The sequence below is a fragment of the Notothenia coriiceps genome, unplaced genomic scaffold, assembly GCF_000735185.1.
Source record: "Notothenia coriiceps isolate Sejong01 unplaced genomic scaffold, NC01 NC01_scaffold00022989, whole genome shotgun sequence".
Lineage (NCBI taxonomy): Eukaryota > Metazoa > Chordata > Actinopteri > Perciformes > Nototheniidae > Notothenia > Notothenia coriiceps.
Window position 1 is genome coordinate 1 of NW_011355690.1, and position 18241 is coordinate 18241.

The 18241-nt window shown below is 39.1% G+C and overlaps 1 protein-coding gene across 1 annotated transcript in view; it reads left to right on the plus strand.

The window, feature by feature from the left end:
* Window positions 1-7794: 7794 nt before the first annotated feature.
* The window catches only part of LOC104954200 (protein spire homolog 1-like), a gene marked incomplete at its 5' end in the record, with an annotated part of 34921 nt that continues 24474 nt past the window's right edge, over window positions 7795-18241 (plus strand). The window contains 3 exons of the mRNA XM_010781276.1: window positions 7795-8031; window positions 11362-11487; window positions 17924-17998. Coding sequence (XP_010779578.1) covers window positions 7795-8031; window positions 11362-11487; window positions 17924-17998 — 438 coding nt within the window. The remainder of the gene's footprint in view (window positions 8032-11361; window positions 11488-17923; window positions 17999-18241) is intronic.

The window sequence follows — 18241 nt, forward strand, 5'->3', positions numbered from 1 at the left end:
AACACACTGTTATTTACTCAACAATAACACACAATTATCCTTGTTTTTATTTATTCGTTTAATTCTATAATCTTGGGCACCGGACACAGACGTAGACGGTAAACTGATTACCCAAGATCCTCAGCTTGAAGCACAGGATGTTTTAGCCGCAATGCATGTTGGGATATGGTGTTAATGCGATATGATATCTGAAAAAAAAATCAGTGTTTAGGATGGCCGAAGACACTACACTACCCATAATCCCCAGCTATCGTTTGGGACTACAGTCTCGTTGACGAACCCCGTGATTAATCTTCAAGCTCTGGGATTGGATGTTGGAGTGGCAGTGCGCCAAGGTTATGCCGAGCGTCAAACTCTTTGAAATGGAATGAAACCACGGCAGAATATTAAAAACTGGACTTGAACGCCCCCCCAGAACTACACATGCTGGCTATTGTGTTTCGCAACATGTTCTCTATGGCACGTCTCTACTGGGAATTGTAGTTTTAAAAGACGTTTTCGTTTTTCCCAAAATTAGAAGTTGACAGTATTAAACTGTGTGCAGCCCTGGAGGTTTAGGCGATAGGAAACCCATTGGTGTGTACACATTTAAAACATGTAATTACTAAATGGGTGAAAATCGCTTGTATCCATGGGCAGCATATATACCCACATGACAGCTCATTGTTACTACAATTCAGAGGTTAACCTGGTATTTTTACTCCACTACATTTATTTTAGTTACTTTGCAGATTCTGATTAATGATGTGAAACATAAACAACCCTTAAAGCAGACTTTAGTTACACCTGAGTAAAATTTAGGGAAGGTGATTGTCAAGTGCCAACAATCAGGAGAGATATTTGATAGTTGGTGCTTGAGAAGACTGAACATTTATCTGCAGATCTCTATAAAGTATATTCATTACTTGTTATTCTCTACTAATAGTTCATTAAAAACTGTATATAATTGCTATTTTGCACATCCCTTTCAAGATTTCAAGATTTTCTAAGGTTTATTGACATATCATATACTGTACACAACTACAGTGTAGTTATGCAATGAATGAAATACTTGGGTCGCAGGTTCCTCAACAGTGCATTAGAAGACATCTATCAATATGTTTGTATACCTCAACATTAAACTGTCAAATTCTGCACATTTCTTATTCTATCTACATACATAAGAGTATAATTAATGTGTATAATATCGGTTAAAATAAGTGCTTCAACATAGTTAACATTGCAGGAAAGCAATATGTTAGACGTTAAGTACTTTATCAGGCTTAATATTTATCTGTAGATAGATACCCCCAAAGCTTTTTTCTTACTTGAAAGAAGACCTTAACCTAAAGTATTCCTTAATGTGTTAATAAAGGTTAATTAGTTTGTCTGTTTTGCACATCCTCATATTAATTTCTTTGTACATCCGAAACTAAACTGTTTTATTGTAGAGATCACTTACAGTATCTTCTTGATTTTTTATATTCTATATTTCTATCATTGACTTTCTACTTTCCCCCTATGAAAGTATGTACTCTTAATATTTTTTTCATCAAATAAGATTATTCAACAAAAATAACATTATTCAACAAAATAATTCAATAACGTGCTTTAACCACTAGGCGGTGCACACAAGGTACACACAGCATACTAATAATAGCTTTGTATTATTAGTGTCGGACACTTTTGTATGTATAACATCTGAAGATATTTTGTTTTATTCATCTTTTTACATAATTTTACAGGATATTGCTATACTATTTCTCATGTTTTACTTCTACACATTAATATCTGATTTGTAAAACATCACAGACAGAAAGGTATATCCGTCATTTAATGGTAAGCTATTGAAATTGTGATTCCACAGATGTGTCTCCCATCACCCAAATCCCCTGGCTATTCTCTCAACTCAGTATTTACATTCTTATCAAAGAAAATCAGTAATATCTTTAAAAACGTGCATTGCGGCTTAAACATCCAATCATCAAGCTGAGGATCTTTCCTTCGTCTGTTTCCGGTATTGTTCCTGTAATGAAAGTTCACATTTATGCTACATTGAAGGGTGGAATTGACTACAAATCTTCAGAAAGATAATTTGCTTCAGATATAAAACATAGCAAATAAAGTATAAAAATATAAGTAATACAAAGATAAAACACTGGCATGTAATTTACGTTAGAATAAATAGAATGGTTTTCAATAATAGATGAGAGTAAAATCTACATCACGTTACAGCCCCGCCCACTTTTGGGGAAACCAACGCTGTCATTTGAATGGCGATCAAGCCTGAAGCCTCTGGCCGTTTCTCAATCGCGAGGATGCTGGCTTGGTAGTTGCGTACTTCCAAGTCACTTCCTTCAGAAACAAAGCAAGTCCAAGCCACGGCTTCAGAAAACGAAGAAGAATGGAACAGGCTAAAAAGTGTGCCACTCTCTCCAACGGTTTCAACATAAACTGTACCGAAAATAAATATATATATATCTAATTATGAACTTGCTTTACTTTCACGGAACACATTTTTGGTGATAACAAATGTAACAAAGTAACATATTTACCAACACATGTTCTACGCCACTACATACTTACATTTAAATGTGTGCTGCGTCGGTTCAGCCATTCTCCGCAAGGGATTTTGATATTGGTCCATGCGCAAAGCATTGTGGGGATTTTAAGGACGCAAAGTCTACCCATGTGCAGCCTCGAAATTTCCCCAAACCAAGAACGCAGCCTTGGTGGAATTCCAAGTATGCTGGACATTGGAACGGTCCTGCTGCGCCACTTGATGACGTAGCATCCTTGAAATATTGGCTTGGAAGCCAGTATCCTCGAGATTGAGAAACGGCCACAGACTCAAAAACAGTTTCTACCTCTGGGCCGTCAGGCTGCTTAACCACCACACTTAATGCAATAACCGTAACCAGTGGTGTAGTGGGGATATTTTTACTGGGGGGACGCCATTTTAATTAGGTCATCCCAAACAATGCCACACAAGTGCGCACGCGCGCAGTGCACTCACAAAACGGGCAGACAGGTTCACAGAAACTACCGGTATGCTTAGTCCTACTTTAGTTACTGTACTGCAAAAAGCAGACGGCGCTGCGCTCAACACACACACATACTCAAAACCATGGACACACTGGCACATAAGTTACATAAATAATGTATAGGCCTAAGTTGCATAAGCTACAGTATTGCAACTAAGCAGACAGCGCTGTCTCTCTCTGTGTGAGAGAAAACACCTTGCGTTTTGAAGACTGATAAATCCGAAATGGATGAACAAACTTTGCAGCCCAAAGTGTGACACACCCCCAGCTCGCCGCGGGGTCACGAGCGTGATGATGAATCATAATTTTTTAAGGAAATCGTTTTTATTTTGTATTATAATTACTGTGAAATGTATTATGTTTTTGTCATTATTACAACAAATACACACTTGCAACTGATAACACTATTATTTTATGTATTAGACTATTAAAAATAAGATCATGCTCCAAATAAGCGGGGTTACGGCGTACCCCCGCGTCCAACGCCCACTACACCACTGACCGTAACCATCTCCACACATATACACACTTTGAATGCACTTTAAAAATTATAAACTATTTTTATATCAATATTTTTAACTATTTATTCCCCCCGTATGATTGCTTATGTTGTCTGTCCTACTGCCGTGTTTTTAATGTTATGTAAGTCTAGTTTTTGCCCACTGGGACAGAGTTACACTCTGAATCTCGTTGTACTTTTTGTATAATGACAATAAAAGGCTTTAACTTTAACTTTAGTTAATCAACATTAAAAGTGTAACTTCTTAACCATCTGCTCATTATGTTAGGTCATGGATCCATCTTGCACAATTTGTGGGGGTTGGCAGATTTAATCATTATAAAACAGCCGATTAAGTCGGATAGGTCTTAGCTTTGTTTTATTGTCACACTAGGCTTCTCACTGTAAAAAAGACAAGACAAAAGACCAGCATCGCTGTGTATGAATGTCAAAAGACCCCTGGCTATATTTACCCAGATACTGCTATTATACATTTGTGATGCACTGAACAAGGTCTAGATGTTACATGTCCTCTTGTCAACAAAACGCTCTGCTGTCATATCATATTGTGTTGCTGTTCTGTAGCCTATTTATACCTGAGCTCATTTACTACAGCTCATTTTGCAAGCTGAAGAGAAATTCAACCTTGAATGGATCTAAAACCGACACTTGGACATAACATGCACATGTCCCCTTATATAATATAGAAAATAGTAGACATATTGGTGAATGGTAGATGGATATTGGCAGTAGAGGTATAGGGGCCTTTAATGTGACATACATGTATGAGGAAGAATTTGAAGCCAGTAAGGAGATAACAAAGGAAGAACTACATTTATGTGAAAACCATCATTACATTCATTGCCATTATCCTCCCAGTGTTTCATGATTTTGGAAAAGTGTGAAGAATGAATTACATTTGTGCTTTGTTAGCACAAGATTTTACTCTTAATCCGATCAGTTGTATCAGGAAGCCATTACTTATCAGGACTAAGTTCAGGTAAGGTTTTGAGGTGTTTGCAGTGATAAAGTGGCTTTGTAAAACTATTTCCGTGTGCGTCACAATGGTTTTTATTCTGGCAAGCTCGGCATGTCTCCGTGACATGAATGCTGAAATGTAAGCCAAGCTGTTTGATGTTATTCTTGCCTGTGATGATGGCCACTGCTGCACTTTGCTGCACTGGCAAATCTGCTTCAGTTGACATCCTCGCCCCACTTTCTTATCCTCTTTTCCTCTCCGCCTCCTATGCACCCCTTCCTCCCTTCCATCCCATCATTCTGCTTGGTCGCCTGGAAACCAGTCAGGGAGATTTCTAAGTAGGATGGAGACATGTTTGCTTTAGCCTGTCACAAGGAATTATGAATTACAATCAGTCATAGTTTTAGGTTCATTATTTGTGAGGAATGTGTAAGAAATGAATCAAACAGGCTCACATATTTTTTAGTGATCATTTTTATTGTTTTGTATCTCAAAGAATGGAACATCGGTCAATAGCATATCTAATTTGGTCTGCAACAGTCAAACCAATGCGTTCTCCCCAGAAGGCCAACATTACTTCTTCATAGGTTTGTTTTACTTATGAATCATATCAACACATGCACACACGTTATTCATGCAGCACATGCTATCTGACCAAACAAGATAACAAGATAACATGTGATGTCTTGTAACCTTGGATTATTGAATTGAGGGTATTCTTTTTCTAGAAATAAATGTGTCAGGAGTAGGACTCCTAAACTGTTAGAGGAGCAGACTTGACTCCTAAGTCAGGAGTCAAGTTTAACGATTTTATTAAAGGCCCTAAAAAGAAATAATAATAAGGCATACATTACATTCAATGTTTTTCAATGGCTGCAGATATTTCTTTAAGTGACGACACCCTTTTTACTCCTCTCATCAAAAATGTAATTGGAGGACCACCTATACAAGAAGGCCATGGTTGTAAAATATTGGAGAATCGACATTCCGTTGCTAATATTGGGCCCAAACTTTATGTTATATTTACTAATATTAAACGTATGTTTGTGTACCCAAGGCACATTTTGTTGTCATTAACTGAGTGATAAAAGGTCTTGAATACGAGTTAAACCAAGGGAAAAGAGCATGAAAGAGAAATAATACATTTGAAAAAGTAGCCATTTGATGCCTTAGATCCCATTAAGGTAGATGTTTTTAATTCTATTTGATTGACTTCAGTTGTTAGATTGACATCTGCTAAATACAAAATAACCATTTTTGTAATGTTTCCAAATGAAAGGGGGAAAAAATTGTCAAACCCATCTGCGCAGCCTTTTATTTATTCCATCCGTTTGAGTGATTCTCCTTTTGCGGATCAGATACTGTGACAGTCTTTGACTGAATTCTTGAAGACATGGTTTGTAGATAAGCTGCAGATAAGAAACGGGAGCCTGAAAATCCATACCAGATCATACTTTAAAATATAAAACCATTAGCTGCTTGACAGGTCAGAACATTTCATATCTGTCTCATTGTCTACAGACAACATGCTCCACTGAGAAGGATCTCTCAGCCTGAGGTTACAGCAGCTCCCTGGAGGAATATGTTTGCATTTGCTGCCATTTTTGTGCGTGGTGTGTCTGTGTATGTGTCTGTGTGTGTGTGTGTGTATTGCATGGTGTCATATATCAGAGCTTAGACAAAGAGGTGACATTCAGCCGAACCCCCCTGAGGAAATCCATCTCTTACGCACTGATGGGGGAGAGGAGGACACTCCTCCTTCCTCACACACACACACACACACACACACACACACACACACACACACACACACACACACACACACACACACACACACACACACACACACACACACACACACACACACATACACATACATACACATTTGAATACTTTATTTGGTTCCACAAATTATAATACATAGACAGGGAATCAAATATATCGGGGCTGAGCAGGCTACACAGCAGGGTACACAAGGGTACACATAGCACCTCCTTCTCCACACGGCTAAGCTCCCAATACTAGCTGAGACAGAACAATATACACACACACACACACACACACGATTCTGTTTCTCTTGATGTCTCCCCTTTCTCCGCCCTCCTTGACCTCTCTGAACCATTCAATGACTCTCACCCTCTCATTCACTTCTTATTTTCCTGTCTCCTGATACCTCTCTGTCTCTGATCCTTGTCTCTGTCCCTCCGTCCTGCATCCCCTTTCTCACAGTTGCTTTTCTGTCTGTGTTTTATTTGCTGTCTCGCTCCCTCTCAGTCTTTTCTCTGGGTGCAGGGCTGCAGAATAATCCCCTGTGTGATTTCCGTCTTTTGTCTTTTGTCTTGGCTTTGACATTGCTGCCCTCATCCATCGTGACTCTCCACTTTTTTCCAAAGTGGCCAACACGTCAGTTAATTCTGCCAAAGCAAAGACAATAGTTTTCACGGCAGATATAAAATATCAAAAGGACCATAAAAAAACATAGATATGCTTGTTGTTAATGCTTTATAATGGTTGCTAAGCTTAAGGTATTGTGGCTGTGCAAAAAGTATGTTAAGCATAACAAGTCAGGAATGATGTGATGATGCGCTGTTTTCTTCTTAAATATAGCCACCTTCCAAGCCTACATTGTACTTATTTAATGCTAAAACTGTCTGGAGTATCATTTAAGTCCTGAAAGTCTAGAATGAGTCTCAAACTACAGCTGACCTCTCAGAATTACATACTCCTTCCTCCTTTAAAAGACTGACTATCCACATGAGGACATGTGTGATGTGATGATGGTGTTCTCGTTTTTCAATGCGTCAGTTAATCACAAGATCTACTTTCAGTAATCGGCCCCCAGCGGCAGCCTCTCCAGGCCAGTGTGTGTTTGTGTGTGCTTATGAATGACGGAGGGAGCTCTCTCCTCAAAGGTCGAGTCATCAGGTCACTTCATACAGTTGTTGAAGCTCAGGCTTGGCACAAAATAGAGGATCATATTGTAGAACAAAGACAGAAATCCATGTTTGTTTGTTCATGTGACAGGTGAAGAACAGAACAATTAGCAGGAAAAAAATATTATGCATTTTTCAAAAATGATTGTATGCTTGCTTAATATACAAACATCCATCTTTATCATCAGACGCAAGTTATTTAATTGGACCTTTGTTGCACTGTGTGATTTGCATTGTATTGTAGGCAAAAACAATTGTTGGAAGTAACATTATGTTCATATATTTAATACTTAACAGATGAAAGCAAGACAGTTGAAAATGTATGGACACTGAGTGCTTTTTTCTCCCATGCTCCTTCAGGTGATCGAGTCTCTGGGCATCATGATCTACAAGGCTCTGGATTACGGGCTGAAGGAGAACGAGGAGAGGGAGCTCAGCCCTCCTCTGGAGCAGCTCATCGACCTCATGACCAACATGGCCGAGGCCGAGAGGGACGCCTGCCCCGACGAGGGCTACGAGGCAACAGAGGAAGAGGATGAGCCCGAGGATGATCCTGACAACATCTGCAGCGTCCACGGCTACAGAGATATCCTCAAGGTATGTACACAGTAGCTGAGTGAGTGACTGCTGGTATCTATTCTGTTGTTCAGCTATTGTTGGCTATTTACATTATACTAACGCTAACTACCAGGATGTTTTGACTGACTGCAAACAAATCCTTGTTGCTATTGCTGGAGATGTAAAACACGTACTTTTTCTGTTTAAGACAGATATTGCATTGGAATAGTTTTCGCATTTAAAGCTGCACGTTTAAAGTAACACATTATGAAAAAACTATGCTTTATGTTCAATCTGTGGCTAAATGTGTCACCTAAGCGTAAAAATGAATCCCAATGCTTTCATTTGCACAACATTCCCTGCAAAGCTAATTGAAGTTAAGCATTAACCCGGAGTGGTTAGGGTCAGGATAGTCCATTGGTCAGTACATAGGCCATGAACAAATCAGGTTACCGGTAAATTGTGCAAGCATTGATGACTGGACAATACTAGCACTTCAATCCATGCAGGGGCAGGTGTAATCATGATATCAGGGAGATTCAAAATAAGGTATCACCAAACCCAGCTTTCCATACTATTTTAGCATGTTTAAGCTCCTTGTTGTGTTTTTTAAAGCCTGCAACAATTCAGTTTTGTATCAGTCTACCCAGTCTCATCTGTTGTTGGCAGCATGCAGCTGCCTCAACTGAAAGAGCACTGCTACCTGCCGAGCACCAAACGGCTAAAAGCTAGATAACAATTCTGGCGAGCAGAGCAGTTTGGATCCAAGGGCAGGACACAGGATATCTTTTAATAGTCATTCATCCACCAGAACAGAGCAGAGTGAGGCTAACAAAACAGTCACACACACATCACACAGTTCACATCACACAATTATTTTCTAAATAAAACAGGAATCACAGACAGATCGTGACAGGGACTTGTACGTGAACATAGTAAACAAAGTAGCAGCTAAAGGGCCAGATACTCTTTTTTTTGTTGTTGTTGGAGACCTAACTATAGCAAAAAGGCGAGTGAATACAGTGTTGGGTTGCCAGACGAATGACTATTTTTTGCTTTTTTTAATCCACTTTATAAATCCATACCATAGCTAATCTGAAATGTGCATTATTTTAGCTTGTTGGAATATTCCCCCCATTTACCAACCATTTCCTTGTTGTAAATTAAAGGACTAATCCAACAGTTGGAAGTAAATAATGCTGTAGAGGAAGTACAGAAGTATTTTCAGCAAAATGTCATTGTTAATTAATTACATTTCAGATATAGATTAAGCACAATTGATACTTTAGGGTGGTATATATCATTTAAAGTGAACTTCTATATACTGATGGGTAGTTATTATATGATAATGCCTATTATATTTGTGTTTTTATGTTTCAGACAAAAATAACAGTTAAATCTGTTGAAGTAAGAACTATTATAGAAATTAGAATCGGTGGAGATAAAGTATAAAGTAACTTAAAAAGGAAAAACATTAATAGACTAAACATATTCACTGATGAATTCCTGGTACAGATCCTATCAGCGAGGGTAACTGATTTTCAGGAAAACATTTGAGTGTGAAAATGAAAATGTTAAACATGGCTCTGAGCACTGAGATTAGAATCACAGTGCAGTCTGGCTGCCAGCCTCCTCCATGCTGGGAGTCATGTATCACTGTTGTCCAACGAAAACACACCTCACATCGCCACACACACACACACACACACACACACACACACACACACACACACACACACACACACACACACACACACACACACACCACACACACACACAGTGATCTACGAGGTATCTCAGCAGTGTGACAGTCTGGCTGGCCTGATGGCTAGCTAGCTGTCAGTTCCAATTGTTGTCTCTGTGTTTTCACCCTATGACCGTCCCTCTGTGTGCTCCCTCAGTGTACCCTTTGTCCTGACCAGATATGCTGTAAAAAAAACACATTGGATACAGCATCAATTTTTCACCCACTTGTGATGAGGATATAGGATACACTTTCTGCAGAGACGGCTGTCTGGATGCAAAGAGCATGCCGAGCATTGGCCATGGGTACATTCTGTTCTGAGTGACATTAGAGGACGTATTCTGTCATCACGGCTGCTTTTAGTGCCCTGTCAATTGTGTTCTGCAGTCAATAACAGTTGTTTACAAACGTCTGTTTTTGCGGTATTTCGTTTTTTTGCAGGGTCCCTGAGAACCATTAGCAAGGCTAAACACAGTTTGACAGTGGTAAAGGAAGTATTGAGATTCTTTAGTTTAGTCAAAGTAGCCCTGTGGGAAAATAATCCACTACAAGTAAAGTAAAAGAATGAAACTGTATTCAGCTAAATGTACTTAGAGTATGAAAAATAATAAACAATATCATATTCTAGCAGTGCAGAGGAGTCATGGAAAAATTCTGACGTAGTCCGAAGTAAATAAAAACAGTTACATTAAATGATTTGTTTTGCTTAAGTCTGAACACTGGGAGCAATCAAGAAGACACTGATAACAAGAATTGCTCCTTAATTGAGGTTGCATCCAGGATTTGGGCCCGCAGTATTAATCAGGGCTGAATACAACATTTTAATTGTTTTATTATTATGTTTATGGTTTTTATTTTTAGGGCTCTGTCCTAATATTTATTTTTGTTTTAAACTATGTTGAAAGATTAGTTTAATATCATTTATTTATTTTGCTATGAAATTCTGAATGAAAGGCTGCCCAGAGACGTATGTCTGCCGCCGGGTCTGGGTTGCTGCGATGCAGAACAATGGGTAGAGCTGCAACAATGACTCTATAAATGAGTTGATTGATATTAATGCTCGCCGTCTCTGTTTTCAGCATATTGCATTTGAATATTTGCTAGTTTCTTTATGATTGCAATCTGGTTTGAAGCTGCTGGTTGAAAAAAGCTAAATAATAGAAAGCTAAAACGTTCAACATTTTTGTGACATTTGATGGACCCTTTCATGATTGGATTTACAGAAAACAAATTGAACAGATGGATAAATAAGTTAGTTGCAGGCAGCTCAAATGTAGTTCCCTTTGTCTTATTACTTCTCCTAGGCAACCGTGTTTCTGGAGGGGAGAGACTCAGTTGACCAACAGCTGTTCTGATTAGCATTGTTAGCTAACAAGCCACGATTCAAATGACCCTCATAATTTAGGAATAACACAGATAATGTTGACCAAGAATAAACGATTGCTTTACATAACCTGAATGTGCTTTACTAAGTTTCTTCATTGATATATCAAAATAACATGGATATTGATCAGCTCATGGGTTTACAAAAATAAAATAAGTTGCACTTAATGCTTTCTCCTTGATCCCTGTTGTGTTTATGATAAATAAACTATGTACTACAAACAGTTTTTTCTCTCTTCCAGCTGTGCACATCCCACCTCCCCAGTCTGTCGGACGTCCCCGGTCACTACCAGGCCGTGTGCCGGGCTCTCTACACAGAAACCAGGGAGCTGGGTACTTTCCTGGAGAAGATCAGAAGTGCCAAAGAGGTGGGTTCTTATCTTTATCATCTTGGTATGATGAATGCATATGCCTTTGCTTTTTCAAGTCTTATTTAAAAACACAGCGTGAACCCACTGCACAGGGAACTCCCCTCTAATGAAAGGTCACAGATGATCACTGACCTTTACATGAGGCACAGAGCAGCAAGGCACCGCTTTAGAAGATTTAGCACTGCGACCTTACTGTACTGTACATGCGACCCACCCCAGCAATCAACATGACTCTGTGGTTGAGTATTGTGGAGCTGTAGTGCCTATAGTTCATAGTCACATTTTGTATTTGTATTTATTTATTTAAGAGGAGACATAAAGGCTATTTTCATCTGCAGTCCCTGGAATGGCATATTATCACAAAAGCACATTAATTTAAGCACATATGCACCATCAAAAGCACAAAAATACAAACCCATAAATACACTAAAGACTTAAAAGACATACATTAAAATGAATAGGCACAGACTATTAGGAAAATCAGTTTATGACAGCATGTTTGATTGTCCAGTAACCGTTGTTTTACATACATAAAGAGTTGAGAGATGAAAAGACATACCAATGTCTATTGAGGGTTCCATTACACCATGCTTTATTAAAAAGAGGAATATTTCTAAAAACACTTGATTAAAACATATTCTCATGTGTAGTATCTTTGCGATTCTGGTAATGCAAACCAAAGTGAACATTAATATTGAACTTTTATCCTTTAACAGCCAGTCTTACGTTATATGAAGTCAGTTTTTCCCTCTGCTTTTGTGTAGTGACGTTCAAATAAGAAAACCATCGGAGCATAAAAGGCATATCTGAGTGATCTAGCATGCCTGACCTGTTTCAATAATAATCCATCATTTCAGAGAGGAAGGGATGGAGTGTAGCATGACATAGGCATGGACACACAGAGACATGCAGTCAGCGGTCACACAGCTGTGTGTGTGACAGGGCGGAGGCGCTCAGCTGATTCACAGACGCATCCGCCGTGGTAATGACTGTGAATAAAGAGATGAATGGACACGTCAGTGCACAGCCTATATACCTCGAGCTATGACATAACACACAATACCTCTGACTCAAAGCTTATACTCAGCATTCCTATGCATCACTCAATGCTTATATTGTGTAAGAACAAGGGGGCGAAAGCAAATGGGTTTTAGATTGCTTAATAACCCATAAATAAAACATCTTTATTACAATAATCCTTGGGTCCTTCAAATCCAGCCTAATTTGCAACATTAAGGCCACTTGAATATATACATAAATAGTTCCATCAAATACAACTAAGTGTAACAGCATAGAAACATAGTTCTATTTGTGTTTTAGGAATCAAAACATTTTATAAAAGTTAAGATTGATGGTGTATATTAGAAGTTCCATTCAGTTATTAAGGTATTTACTTGAGAACATGATATAACAAGGACCAATTCACCACTGGAAGTACGGTCGTCTTTTAGTTAGAAGGTTTTGGGTTCGATCCCAGCCCCTGCAGTCGGGGGCTACATCCATGTCGATGTATCCTTGGGCAGGATACTTAAGTTGCTCCCGATGCCATTGCCCAGGGTGTGTGTGCTTCCTCGAGCAAGTGACACACTGCTCTGTATGAATGGGGTTTGATTGAAATGCAAAGCGCTTTGAGGGGTCGTAAAGACTGGATAAACCGCTATATCAATACAGTCCATTTAACACTTCATATTATTTTCACAGCTTTGTTTTTTAACAAGCAGACATAACACATTACCTCTATAGATTTTGCAAAGACCCTTAAAACATTATTACATTCTGGAAATGGGTTTTCGTGGTGCTACAGATGTCACAGTAAATCAATCAAATAGACATTTTATTCAACATTAAATATCAGTTAACTTGTGTTGTTCATTTCTGATCTAATGGAGGCCCCTTCAAGATAACAGGAAAACATTTAACATTTAAAAAAAGAATTTTGGCCGAATGTATTTTCATTCACTTTCTGGTTACTTGTTTGATTCGCCATTCTGTTTTTAAACATTCTAGTCTTCACTGTGAGTTTCATGGTCCCCTAACACATATATGCTGTTTGAGAGGATTTACCAAACCGGCAAAAGTCAAAATTGAAGTAAATGGACTACTTCTCTGTAAATGTTTGCTGTTTTTGGCATAAAAGTGCGCAAACTTGACTAGGACAGAGAATACCAGCTATCAGCATCATTGATACTGATACACACTCACTGTCATGTCACAAAAGTCGGGTGCACTGTCTGTTAGTGGAAGACAGGCCGTGCTCTCACACCTGTGGGCAGCCAGGAGGAAATGGGTCACTGTGTTTGATGTTCATATCCGACATAGATGACAATATCTGGAGACATGCTGACTCTCATTCAGCATTTGTTCAGCTTCACACAGCTAATTCCCAGAGAGGCATGACTCAAATAATAATGTTTGCATCTCCTTTTGTAGTAATAGGAGGCTCTGTGTTGTAATGTGTTTCCAACTTGTGCACATACCTCAGAGGATTAATGCTGCTTCAGTGTATTATTGGTATGCTGTCTGTTATGGGTCATGAGTCCATATTAAAGCCGGGGCCTGCAAGTGACATTGATGCTGGTCCTTTTATTAATTCCTCAACTTGTTCATTATGATAAAATGCATTTTGGGCATTGTTTCTCCTCAGGAGCTTGGCTGCGAGTTGGAACATTTCCCGTCAGGAGTGCTGTGTGTGTGTGTGTGTGTGTGTGTGTGTGTGTGTGTGTGTGTGTGTGTGTGTGTGTGTGTGTGTGTGTGTGTGTTGTGTGTGTGTGCGTGTGTTTGCGTGTGTGTGTGTGTGCGTGTGTGCGTGTGCGTGCTCTCACAGACAGAGAGTGAGACCAAACAGTAGTATGGCCTGCAGGAGTTAATGGTAACACTGTCACATTGAATAAGTTGGTGTGTGTGTGTGTGTGTGTGTGTGTGTGTGTGTGTGTGTGTGTGTGTGTGTGTGTGTGTGTGTGTGTGTGTGTGTGTGTGTGTGTGTGTGTGTGTGTGTGGTGTGTGTGTGTGTGTGTGTGTGTGTGTGTGTGTGTGTGTGTGTGTGTGTGTGTGTGTGTGTGTTCCACCTCAGGGTGCCATGCACTACTGCTGCTGCCCTTTTTAGTGTTCGTAATGTATCAGAATAAATAGAGGGTATCTGGTTGGTTACATAACTCTCTGTTAGGAGAGAGGACTTATTTCAGTCTGAGAAAGAAAGTAAAGAAGTCATGTTTTGACTCCCCTGACTTTAACTCTAGCATATTGGATATATTGCCATAGGTCCAAACAATTCATATCTCCACAGTATTTATTGTAATCTTTTGTTGATTCAGACTTTTTATAAAGCACCATCGTAAGCTCAACATTTCAATGTATGCAATACTTTGGTTTATGAACGAATAATCTTCACAGCCAATCATATTCCCCTCAACATCAGCTGTACTAAATGTTTAGTGCTAATTTAGATTGGAAATACTCGCACCATAACATGCCAAGATAAAACGGTTAACATGGTAAATGCTAAACCTGTTAAACATCAGAATGCAACTGTTGTCATTACAAGCATGTTAGAATACTGAAGTTAGTATTTCGCTAAATACAGTTTCAAAGAGCACTTAGCATGGCGGAAGAAACAGTACCTGTGTATATGTCAAGTCAATTACCCAGTTTGCATAGTGCTTATTTTTTGTTTAATGTCTAATATTAAAGACAAGATACAAAAAATGCAATAAACACAAGGAAGAAATCATAAAATGCCAGTCAACAATAAGCTTATCTCGCTGTACTTCAGTGTCTTGATCAATATTGAAGTGTAAACTGTTGTTGAGCCTCATGGTGAACTGGCGAGTGTGATGCAAGGTCATTTAGACCAATGTTAGCGTTTGTGTGTATGAGTGTGTGTGCGTGGATGCATCATGTGATTGTTTGTCTTTTTATTTATGCCTTCATCGGTGCATGCATTCACAGTCTGTTATTCCAGTGTTTATCTGAAATGCTAGCGGTTTGACTGTGTGTGCGTTCGAGGGCCCAGGAGTAAGATGGGTGATGTTCAGCCCCTCCCCCACGTCCCAGTCTTTAAGCAGAGCTGTAGATTCATGTGTCATGGCTGCAAAGAGCAGCCATTTCTTTTTTTCTTTACTTGCTTGTAAAGCATCTTCGAAGCCAGGAAAAGTGATAAATAACATGTATTATTAAAAGATGCTTTGTCTCTCAACAAAGACGCCTCCTGCTGCTCAATTGGTGGTGTTTCACAGAAACCACTCTGGCTCCTATTTGCTCGTGGATAAGTGCTTCTTGTCAGCTTTTGAGCGCTAAAAACGAATAACAACCAGAGCAAAAATTATTGACAAGGAAAAATATGGTTCTAGATGCTATTGGTAATTGCTCTAATTATTAATTTTGTCCACACGAGAGTTGCTTTGCATGTTTGAATTATAATGCTGTCCCCGTCAAGTGAAGAGAACACTGTCTAATCCAACCTTTTGAAATGGAGATATGTGGCTTTGATCTGATTTCAACACGCACCACTCATACCACTGTGTATGCATTGTGGGCATACAGAGTTATGATGCCGCAAAATGCATTATGTTGTGAGTGATATTATATAGCTGTTACATGGAGCCTGCAGTCCGGTCAAGGCAGCTGTTCTCCTAGCAGGATGATGGTGAATTGTGATTTCCCCGGTGGGATGGGGTCTTATGCTGCTGTCGGCTGGGCAGACTCCTTGTGATTGTCTTATCAGTATCTCGCTTCATGTATTAACCAGAGGGATATAGTTTAGGTCTGCCTTTATCTTTAAATTCACAACACAATTTTTGTTACATTTAATTTCCTTCTCTTCATTGCTCTAGTGCAGGGGTTCCCAAAGTGGGGGTCGCGAGATGATTACAAAATAAAAATGGAAAAGTAAAAAAATAAAAATTATTTAAAAAAAATCTCCCCCCCCCCCATCGACAGGGGGTCGCCAGTCTCTGGCACTGTTATTTTGGGGGTCGCGGGCTTTGGGAAAAGTTTGGGAACCCCTGCTCTAGTGCAATTCAAGTTAGTAGCTATTAAAGGCATAAAAAGACAGACATTTATAATTCTTTCTTTAATAGAAATGTTTCTTCTGCCCATAAAGTGTCCAAACAAGGCTTGTCTGTATAAGCGCATTTTTAAAACATAGTCATTGTCCATGCCGGTTTCAGTTGGATTATTTGTCACAGTTGCTCCGATCAGATCGGTCTCCTCCATTTTGTAGATTATTTACGTCTTTTGAATCCACATAAACACATCGGCAAAATCCGGTTTACTTTGAGCATGTGTTTTAAACAGTTTAATTCCTTTGTGAATTGTTCCCACTTGCGCCGTCCTTTAATTTCTTCATACAGCGGGCATCCAAATGAATTAATCCTGAGTCCAATAACCATCAAAGTCACTCCAATAGTGCTCCTTAATTACGCTTTCGTCCTCCTTTAACAAAATGCTTCACATTCATCTAGTTTGTGACAGTAGTTGTAGCATTTTTGAGACTTTTAAACTTGAATTACCGCTGTTGCTTGCTTTCTGTTAAGCGTTAGGGATTCTGTCAGGTTCGTGTTATTTTTCTTCTGAATATGTGATGAAGTTTCTCTTTGTTTTAAGGCTAATATCACTGTTTAAGTCTAGAACATGCTAGCAGCTCTGTGAGGCTGTTGTGATTATTGTACAAACACAGCTAGCTAACTAGCTAAACAAATAAAGAATTGTAAGACATATTAAATCCCCAAATTCCTAAAAACTAGTGGATAGTGAGAGAGTGGTTGTGTCATTACTAACCATAGACTGTATATTTACAGTGCCAGCATGCACACTACCAAGACTCTGAAATGTAATCAACTAAATGAAATTCAGTCTATAGCTATGCTATCAGTTTATAACAAATAAAACGTCACCATTTAATTTATGGACAACCAGTTTGTCTATTAACATATTGTTTTTTAGGGGGACAAGTGACCATATTTGGACAAGAGGGTGGAGCTTGGGAAGACCAGGCTTATTGGGGCGGGGTACTGTTAGCATAGCAAACGTTAGCTTGCTTAGCAAAGTTTGCAATGCTAATTTGACTAGCAAAAAACATGCTCAAAACAAAATGTTTTCACTGGAAGAAATTAACAATTCCTTCACTACAACTGAAAAATGAGCAATACGGTGGAAGTGACCTGGCCTAAAGCATAACCTTTCTTTTTTGTCTATTTTCTGTTAAGGGAAACATAATTTACAAAACAAATATCATTCTGTTTTGAAGAATACTTGAAACTAGCGATTGCAACAATGTCATGGCTATCCATCCAATAGTTGTTAACATTTTTCCCTTTGGTCCAAATGACTGCCATCTGAAATCCGCCATCCCTTAGGCAACACCACTAGCATGGCTAAAGATTCAAACAGTTAGTGTTCTTATTTCATATTCATACTCTCCCTCTCTTTCCAACAGAACCTCCGTAAAATGGAGGAAGGGTCATCAGAGGGGCCTGGCAAAGACCTGGATGAACTACAGACAGATGACTGGGTAAGCAACTAGACTCCTGACCTCTGACATCCAGCTGGGACTTTTCTTAGGTTTCATATTAAAGATTCTCCATAACTGCATGAACACATAAATAAATCTGTATGAATGGATTTTACACCTTGATGAACCCTCCTTACTTTGTGTGCACAAGGTCAGAGCTGTTGTCCAAATAAAGTCATAGTCAAATGGTTATGGTATTATATAGTTCACAATTCCCATGCTGCCCTTTGTTCCCTCCGTCAG